Below are 10,596 nucleotides of genomic sequence, written 5' to 3' on the forward strand. Positions count from 1 at the left end.
CAAACGACTGCTCCTCCGTTAATGCTCGTTGAATTGGGCTGTAATGTGACATGGATATTCTATGAGCGGATGTCTAGAGCCTCTCTGAGACCTTTTTTGTACTCGGTGGAACCGAGTCATTTGACTTAATTCTCGGGAACGTGGTACGTGATATTCGGCGCAGAGACGTTCCAGTCGTAGTTGATCTGAACTTGTTTCACAGAATTCTGAGCAAAATGGCGTATTTGAACAAAGGAGGTGCCTGGATTCAAAGTAAGAGAATAGGGGTACTAGAGCCAAAAAAGACAGAGAACCTTTAGAGCATCTATTTCAGCCCACAGGAGAAAGTGAAAAAGACAGAAAAACATAAATCATTGTCTAAATGACCAAATAAATCAGTTGTAGAGCTCTCAGCTCTTCTATATACACACAGTCAATGAAACTCCACAATATTTGGAGGATCGCAATTTTCCCACGCTTTTATTACATGACTGCAGTCATTGTAAATCTCAAATTGTTCAAAGAACAACACTTTAGATTAGATGAGGCTGCAAACAGTGATCAAATGTGCCCAAAAGTCCTGAAAAACAGCCAATCTGGCAACACTGTGAGTGTGATGATAGAATTAACAGTTTAGTTTGTTTATTTTGCTAATGCTGGGGATGAGATGTCGTCATTTGCTTCTCTCACATGTTTAAAAAGGAGGATTGTTATAGTGAAGTTAAAGGAAACGACTTCAGCCTGTGTCTGTTATGTAACGACTCATGATTTACGTCAAACTTTTGGCTCCTCTGTAGGAAACTACCACAAAGAAACTCCAAATACTGTTATAGCCAGATCCAGGGAAAGTGGCACATTTTAATGGACTCAAAGTGTTACTGCTCTGTGAGCAGGTATACACGGACCTGTGCTACATTCAAAGAACGTTTTAAAATCACAATATACCACTTTAGAAATGTCATATACAGTATTATACACCCTAAAGCAGAGATGGGCCACAAACATGTGATTGTATGTGATTAACATTCATGTCAGCATTAGAATAACAACCAATCAGAGCATTAACACAGGATAAAAAGAAGAGTTTGAGTGTGTTTTTGGAGTTTGAGTGTGTTTTTGTTGTCATTTAGTATGTTTTACTCCTATTTTGAGTGTTTTTAATGTCATTTTCTGCGCTATTTTCATTTCTTTAACCTTTTTATGTCTGTTTTTATCATCATTTTTGTGTATTCTCTCACCATTCTTTAGATTTTACTCCTATTTGTATTTTGTCATCATTTTGTATATCTTTGTCATTTTAGATTTTTTGAGTTGTTATTAACTTGTATATTTTTGTTGTCATTTTGTGTTTTTGAAGCCGTTCTTTGTGTGTTTTTGTTGTCATATTGTGTTTTTGTTGTCCTTTTTGTGTATTCTTACACCATTCTGTACATTTTACTTTCGTGTATGTTGTCATCATTTTGTATATCTTTGTAATATAGCATTTTTGGAGTCCTTGTGTGTTTTTGTTGTCATTTTTTTTATATTTTTTTTGTCATTTTGTGTTTTTAAAGTCCTACTAGTGTGTTTTTGGTCATTTTGTGTGTTTTTAGGCCCTTGTCTGCTGTAACACAGCATGAGCAGTAATTTTATCTATTAACATGAATTTACTGTTGAATGTCAGGATGTGCGATAAACCACTGGAGGTTTAGGGTTGCAACCAGCCGCTGGGGGGCACACACGTGCAGCCTCTTGTGGGCGCTTCACTCGCCCCTCCTGCAGCCTGCAGGGAGGGCCAACGAAGGCGTTGAAAAATAATCCCTTTGCTTCATTCTGATTCAGTCAGATGACGTGTGACGACCTTGGGTAGATCGGTTCAGAAAATAAAGTTCCAGGTGGCAGTGGGGGAGAGGAGGGGGGATGGAGCGTCTTTGTGCACAAACATCTTGGTGAATCGATGAGACAGCCTCGAACAACTGGCTGTGGGGAGCCGACAATGATAAGCGATTTGTTTTCGATTCAGGCTAGCACAATTTCGATAGCCTTGAGTCCCGATCTCCAGCAGTAATCCATTAAGGTGACCTTAACTTACAGCCGAGCATTCAACTTCTCAATTCTGCTTAAACATTCCAAAGAAGCCTCCTACTTACTTTTGAGTTTGTTCGTCACATGGATCTGAGTGTTGAGAGCCCTGCTACATCCTTCAGAAATGACTGTCAGCCTTCCCAAAACAGCTGCCAACGTAATACGGACTTTTGCGAGAGGTCAGAAAGCTGCCAGCTCCAATGTGGTCGATTGAATTGAGAGACCAAGTGATCCATTCCATAATTTTGGTTTTTGGATAGACATGTAGAGAGAGGTTTCTAATAGATTCACAAGACAAGACAAAACAAAACAAGCTGCAGAAAAAACAGACAAGGGTGTGAGAGGGAGCAGAGATAAATGCGACCGCCTCTGTCGAGTGCAGGAAGTACAAATATAATATGGAGTTTCTCTTGGTTCACAGCATCATGGTGAACGTTCAAATGACGTCTGAAGTTACTTCTTTCAAAACATCCCAAAGCTGCAGCTTTGTGTTGAATAAACCCAGTGAGGCTCGTACGGATCCCTGTGGTTCTCCTCCATGAGCTTCAGATACGTCACGTCTGTGTTGAGTGCTTCTTTCTGTACTTTGGGAGTTCATCGCAAGTTTCCAGGAGTTCAGTTCCCTGACAGCATGGCGTGAGAGGATCATCAATATGTTTAGGTTTCATCACGTTGGTTTCTGTGGCTCAGTGCTAACAAACGCTGGTGTTTGCTCAGCTTTGACGACGCCACACACTGACTCTTCAGTCCAGCTGAGTTTGTTATGATCAACGTTCCGAGTCCTCAACACCAAACGTGTGCATCACGAGGCTGGAAAAGGAGTCTTTTCAAGCCTTTCTTAGAGGTTTTATGACAAAAACAGATTTATAAAATAAATACACAAAGCAGATGGAAAATTGTTCACTTTGCCAATGAGTTTCAAAATGATCTGAAACCTTTTATTTCTTCAAACCATGGCTGACTTTGCTTTATCTACTGTAGCATTAATAAGTGCTGCTAACAAGTCAAATACATTTTTGTTGGAGTTCACTCATTTATTTTTATCAAAACAATTATTTCTAAAACCAAATATACCAAAAAATTAAAGAAAGGGAAAATAATAAGATTGAAAGAAAATAAATCTGAAAATTATCACTTTTTTACTACTTTTGATCTCATAATTATGACGTCTTTTGCAATTATCACCTTTTATTACATCTTGTATGCGACTTATCTCATATATATGGCTTTTAAACTCTTAAATGTGATGTTTTTGTCTTGTAATGATCTTTTATTATCTAATAATCATGCTGTTAAAGGGCAACACGAGAAAGAAACAGGGGAGAGGGAGTTAGGGTAGGACCTTACAAGCCCCAACCCCATAATTTTTATCTCAAAATTGTGACTTATTTTATGTTATGCAATTTCTTATCTTGTACTCATGGCTTTCATCTTAGAAATTATTTTTTTTAATCTTATTAATCTACCTTTTTTAATTATGTAATTATGACTATCTCCAATTAATGACTTTTTTTAAAAAACCCATTAACAGTTTTTTTTCTTTTTATATGTCTTACTATCTAGTATTTGACTTTTTATCTTGTAATTATCAATTTATCAAAAATCTTGTTACTATAAAATTAAACTTTTGTTTGATGTGACTTTATTTTGTAAATATGACTTTTATCTTATAATTTCTCATAATTTATACTGTTTATATTAGACTTACAACTTCGTATCCCATAAAAGTCTATTTTTATCTGAAACTTGCCTCAGAATGATGCCTTGTATTTCATTATAAGGAATTTTTACCTCATGATTATAACTTTCTATATTTATTTCTTAGTAGAAACATGCTGATCTAGTTTTTCCTAAAAATAAATGGAGTAAAACAACCGATCTGAGGTGTTTGTTGCTGCCCACAGGCTCTTTTAAACGGAATCTGACCACATGTTGTTCCCACTGAACTATTTTCACTAAAAGATGAAAAGGTAAAACCTGGAACTCTCAGGGCAGCCGTTTGGTCTTTTCCGGCTGCTTTTCACTCAAAGCGTGACCGAAGGCACTTTTCCATGAAAGCAGACGAAGCATGTGGGAGCCAGACGTGTTTACTGTAGCCTGATGTTTGTGTGTTTACTGTAGCTTATTATCCTCACAGCTTCATCCTAAACACAGTTCATCATTAACAAGAAGACGTTCCTCCTCAGGAGGAACTTTATCCAGTTTTTAGACCTGACACGAGGTGGAAAGAAGTAATTTTACTGAATCTTTTTTATTTTAAGTTAGTTTAGTACAAAACCGTAATGCACTCACTTTAAAAAAAAAAAATTATTATTTTTTCTTCTGGTTTTTGGAGAAATTGTTTTCCTTGTTTTTCTGAGCTTAGACGACATTGGAAACAACAGATGAACTTATTCCATTATTGAGAGCAAATATAACCGGCTTGTTTAATTTGATAAAAATGTACTTTAAACTTGGTTTAAGACTCTGGGAGATACAGTAGATCTATCGTTAATCCATAATGTTGATGGCATTACAATTAATCTGTAGACTTTACGCAGCCACATGAGGACTTTGTTTAGACGAAAAGAACATTCACATCTGTGTGACACAGCGTTGGACAGATGATAAAAATGATGCATTTGCATTATGAAATGCATTCAGGCTGATATGTGGTCACTCAAGATACGATCAAGAGATGCTGAAAATACTGGATCTGCACGATGTGCAGCTAAGGCTGGAATAGGTAGAGAGTTGAAGCGTGCCGCAAGGAGTCACCATAAGATGGACGTTCACGTGGGATTTCCAAGTATATCGATTATTCAGAAGAAAAAAAAACAGAAAAAAATGACTCAGAAAAAAAAATGACTAAAACATAAGCCTTAAAGAAAATAAAATAATTGCACACAAACGAATAAAAAAATCAATTATTCAGATTTATATTTTGATAGGCGCATTGAGATGACTTTGTTGAAAATTGCGCTATACAAATAAAGTTGAGATTCATGTTTAAGCTCCATGAATGTGGTTCTTAAACAACATCTTGACACATGTCAGTAGATCAAAGTGGATTTCCTGAATAAATGAAACCTTAACATATTATTCCACAATAATCGTTCTGGGCTTAAAAAACATCTGACAGACACAGATTTATGTTTTGGTTTTTCTTTAATAAGCTTGTTTATAATTTATCACATAAAAGATTCTCTTCAGTAGTTACAAAGTAGACAGCGACTCGAGTTAGCGTCAAGGAAACTAAAAACTAAAAACAAGGTGAAGAACACGTGAAGGAGGAGGACATTTAACGGAGCCTGAAAAAAACTAAACAGGCAAACTTCAAAATATCCAAAAAAAAGTGAGTTTTTGCAGTTTCGGAGTTCATTCCTGAAATTCCATATTCGAGTTTCTGTCTCCAGTGTTTTTCATTAAAATCAAACTGAGGGAAATAATAATAAAAAATAAAAAAAAACAAATAACAAGCATCACATGAGGTCACAAACAAAGTCGACTAAATCATGTTGAAGTGGTTTTATCAGTGGTTTAAAAACTCAGTTTGTGTTTTTCCTTCACTTGGATCCATTGATCCATGGACTGGGAACGTCTCCGTTGGTTCATCTGTGGCTAACGCTACGTTGTCACCCTACCTCACAGGAGGGGGGGGGGGATATTTTTCCTATTTGGAAACCTGCAGCTGGATGTGCTGCAGGAAGTCCTGGTACGACGATCCCGACTCAGAGCGATCCTCCACCAGCTGCTGGAAAAACGGGAGTTTGGACGAGGCGTCGTCTCTGCAGGAAACAGAGAGGGAGGAACAGGGGGGTTAGGGTGAGCATTGGAAGAAGCCCCAACAGCCCCCGCCAACGCCCACCCAGGCCATAATCATGACTTTTTAATCTTAAAATTGTTACTTTCAAAACACCCTCACTTTGTTGTTGTTGTTGTTGTGTACACTAGTTAAAATCACTACTCCTGTTATTCGTAAACAGATCAGGCTGAAATGTGGTAACTATAATCTATGGATGTGTACGCATCGAAGCTCGGAGCCTGATTTTCGATTTAGGGCCCAGGGGGGCCCCGAGGAGCCCCAAAAGAAAAAAAACAAAAAACTAAAGTTGATTTCTCATTTATTTGCGAGTCAAATATTACAACGGTTGGTGGAACAGAATCACTGGTACATACCAATATAGAAACGGGGCCCATTACCTTGTACATGTCACGGGGCACCAGGGGGCCCCATTTTTCAAATGACTACTCCTCTGTTAGTTCTCATTAGATCAGAATGCAGTTTGGTATGAATACTCTATGATGTTTTTGCTCCCTTTAATGCATTTTTGCTACTTTACTCCCAATTCTGACACTTCTACGTCACATTTCGATGTCTTTTCAGCACTTATAAACCATTTCCACTACTTTTCCACCTAATGTCACATATATTAACCCAATATTGTCCTGTTCTTCAATGTTCAACCACCTTCAGCTACAGTGGGGGTCTCCGCTCTATGGAACCTTTATTTTGGCGGGTTGAGGGCTGAAAAGGTTGAGAACCACTGTCTTAAACAACAGCTTTAGTTTGAAATATCTCATAAGTTTGTATGAAAAGAAACATTTAAACGACGTCAGCGTTAGCAGCGATGCTAACGGTTTCATAGCTGCTGTTTTAAAGCAGTCTTTAAAGAACAGTCATCACAGGTTCTGTGGCTCATTAGGTCGTGAACACAAACATCCTGCAGTGCCCACGCATCACTCGCTCCCCTTTGTTATGACATCAGGCGACAACACCGCGGCGTAAACATGGGCTTGTGCAACAATGCAGCGTCGCAATAAGCAGGAGGAAGCAGAAAGAATGCACTTCCTCCATCACTTACTCAATGTTTACCCTGGAAATAGCTGCGTGTTAAACCTCAGGATTTAACAAGGATACGTCCACGCCCTGTTTGTGATGCTACGCACACCATCACATCACACTGTGTTAGAACAGTGGTTGTCAACCTTTTCACCCACATTCATTCATTCATCTGAATAATATCCACTGTTATTCAAGTTTATTATTCTTTGTGCTATAGTATATAGTCATCTTAAAGATGTAAATCCTTGTTTTAATCAGAAATAAAATTGATTAAAAGGGACAAGAAAATGATGGAAAAGGTGGTGAAATGGGATTTTAAAAACCACAGCAATTGGTTAAAAGTTGCAAATTAGAGTGGCCAAAAAATGCATATAAAAAGTGGTAAAAAAAAAGGGTTAAAAATGTCAATATTGGAACAATTAGTTTAAACTGGCAAATAATGGGCATGACAAATCGTGAATGTGGTTAAATTGGCAAAAATAAGCATGAAATATGGTGAAAATAGACTAAAAGTGACAATAATGGGTCAACATAAGTGGCATTACGTGGTAAAAGTGTAGGAAATGGTGCTGAAAATGTCTTGAAAGTGGAAAAAAATGTGTAGAAAAGGCATTAAAATTTGATGAAGTGTCAGAAATGGGAGTAATATAGCAAAAATGCATTAAAAGGAGCAAAAATATGGCAAGAACATGTGATGAAAATGGGTTAAAATATGGCAAGTTTGTTGTAGTAGCAGAAAAAGGGTTTTAAAAAAAAAAAAAAAGCAAAAAATGACCTCAAATTCTTAAAAAAAAATCTTATTTTTTTTTTACAGGCATCTGGCGACCCCTCCCAGTGTCTCGGGAGCCTTCTCCAAGGTTAAGAACCACTGTGTTGTAGAAGGATCAAGTATGATACATAAAAACAACAACAAGGTCACATGATCCACACGCATGAAGAAAAGTAATTGAACTGATCACAATTTCATTAAAAAACAAATACAAAAAAACAGCTGAAAAGACACAATTTTCAGAAAAAAAAACAGGTTTAAATCTCAAAGATGTGCATGATTTCTCTTTTTAAAGGAACGTCTCTGGACCAAGTTTTATGTAGAATTGATGATTATGTGAAATTTCAACATATTTTCTGCTCATTAGAACTGGATGAAGAGAAATTAATTTCCTGAAGTGTGAAGCCTGATATCTGAAATGAAACTAATCGTTCCACTATTTTTTTGCCTAATGAAAATCATCGTTCAGACTGAAATGATCTATTTGTCATTGCATTTACCCTCATTTCTAATAAGAAAAACAAAAGCAGAAAACAAAAGAAAAGAAATCCTTACAGGGAAAGTGAGCCGTTAATAATTCATTGAAGCCTTAAAGCTGCAGTATGTACAATTTTTTGGCTTCATTTGGTCAAAAATCCATAATCACCTTTGATCATATTGTAATTACAAATGTTCTGAGATAAAACTGGACTTTTGTAGCATCTCTTGGCTCTGTATATGAGGTTTAGAAATCCAGGAGCAGTACGTGACACTTCAGCCAATCAGAGATCTCAGGACAGTAACTACAGAGTGATATGTGCTTTCATGTCAGAGTCTCTAAAACAGACATAGGTAACTGGTGGCCCGGGGGCCACATGCGACCCTCTGTCTAATTTTATGCGGCCCCTTAAGTAAATGTACAAAATGACAGAAAAATAAACAAAACAAGAGCAAGAATACATTAAAAATACAAAGAATGACAACATTGCAGGAAAATACAGTAAAAGATAAGATAAAAACACAGAAAATAAAATTGTTATTCACAAATGACACAAAATACTCCAAAAAAAAACACAAAATGACAAACAAATACACAATATGACTGCAAAAAACACATTTTAGAGGAAAAATACACAAAATGCTTCACAACGCGCAACAAACATACACAGAATGACAGAAAAATACACAAAATGACTACAGAAACTCTTTGTTCTTTCCTGTAGTAATGCTCTGATCGCTCATTATTCTAAATGCTGACATGAATGTTGATCATGTGACCCTCTGGTCAAACAAACATTTTTGCTGTGATAAAAGTTGCTTACCTCTGATATAAAACATCAGAAAACTCCAATAACACAAGATAAAATCCCTACATTTGTTTAAAACAATATAAACAATGTACGCTTATAATTGCAATAATATGTTTGCTGAAAAAGGAGTTAGAAAAAGAAAGACTTATTGAATCCCACCCACATTTCTTAGCTATACAATTGTATCATATTGTTTCCTAGTCTGTTTGGACTTATAGAAATACTAAACACAATAGGAAAAACTGACAAAAATGATAATACATTTACAGATAAAGTATTAGGCCTATTTGTTGTGCAAGAACGAAACATTTTTTCAACACAATTTCAACAAAATGGGTAAAAAAATTCCACCTTTCACGGAAAAGATAAAAAAATTCTGACTGTTTTTCTTCAGAATTCCTAAAAATAAAATAAAATGTGCAATTGCAGATTATAGAACAATGATAATATAGTTTCTTGAGTGAAAAATATAATAATATTTCTCTATTTTTAATGCTCAAACACCCCCCAAAAAAGAATATTTTTGGTGCTTTTCAGACTGAACTTTTTAGGATAAGCTTAAATAACTTTGAGGAGTAATTCCTTGTACTGTCCTAAAAACTGTACTTGGCCATTAAAACATTTCTGATTCTGAAATCGCAGAACTACGGTTGTAATTTTCCAGGAAATGATTTTTGAGCCTGTTTTTGTTGCAAGAAGCAAACGCGATGGATGTTTGTGATTCGACTATTCCTAATCCAGACGTGTTCTAAGACAGGCTTTCTGCAGAGATGCATGATGACACCTTCATTAGACTCAGGGATACAGCTGAAACATACAGGACAGGGTCTCTCCAGGACCAGTCTAACACAAAAGGTGTGGAATTATTTTATTTTGATTCAATTTTTCTAATTTTTGTCCGTCCTATAGTTTTTATATTTTTGCACTGTTATCCATGTTGGTATTTATTAGCATCTGATCTTTGTGATCATTGTGTAAATGTACATTCTTTTTTTCTATTCTATGTTCTCATCAGGGACCAATCACTGCTTACTTGAGCACGTGCAAGTTGGAGCTGAACCCTCGGTTGTCCTGCAGCCAGTCGACGAACGCTCGCACCCTTTCAGAGAGGGGCGTGTCCAGCTCAGGGAGGTGACCCTGGGAATCACACACACACATTAACCCACACACAGGAGAAGAAGAAGAACATGAGTATTCTTTATCAGTCTCTTGACATCCTGTCAGCAGCCTGTGCCATGTGTAGAGGAACAAAAACATGCTGATGTTGCCTTCAGGGACATAAAACTCTAAAAAGTCTAAATCTGTCCTGTTGCACAAGTTAAAAACTGTGCTGTGTGGGTGTTTGTGTGTGTGTAAACTGTGCATCGTGTCCTGTTGCAGAAACTGGGCGTTGGTGTGTCGGTGACCTCATCATTTCCATTGTTCTGTCCTTCATTAGAATCACCCAAACTTCTCTGTTTTCCTCATATGTTTTATTCAGAAAACAGTTTTTCTGGAATTTACTTTGATCTCCTGACATGTTTCGACTTTCAACTGCCAGTTTTCTTCAGAGGCGTCTGCTGATCGCTTTGATGTTTACTTGACTACCGTGTAATAATTCCAGCAAGTTGTTCCAGTCGTCTTTTTTAATAATATGTTAAAGTTTCATTTATTCAGACAACTGTTTTTCA

The 10,596-nt window shown here is 36.7% G+C and overlaps 1 protein-coding gene across 2 annotated transcripts in view; it reads right to left on the minus strand.

Moving 5' to 3' along the window:
- Positions 1–5,171: 5,171 nt before the first annotated feature.
- Positions 5,172–10,596, minus strand: part of sec24b (SEC24 homolog B, COPII coat complex component) — a 37,065-nt gene continuing 31,640 nt past the window's right edge. For both annotated transcript variants that reach the window (XM_028458971.1, XM_028458970.1), the window contains 2 exons: positions 9,960–10,063; positions 5,172–5,810 (listed from right to left, as the gene is read on the minus strand). In XM_028458971.1, coding sequence (XP_028314772.1) covers positions 5,696–5,810; positions 9,960–10,063 — 219 coding nt within the window. In that variant the 3' untranslated portion in view covers positions 5,172–5,695. The remainder of the gene's footprint in view (positions 5,811–9,959; positions 10,064–10,596) is intronic.

Source organism: Gouania willdenowi, chromosome 10 (assembly GCF_900634775.1).
Source record: "Gouania willdenowi chromosome 10, fGouWil2.1, whole genome shotgun sequence".
NCBI lineage: Eukaryota > Metazoa > Chordata > Actinopteri > Blenniiformes > Gobiesocidae > Gouania > Gouania willdenowi.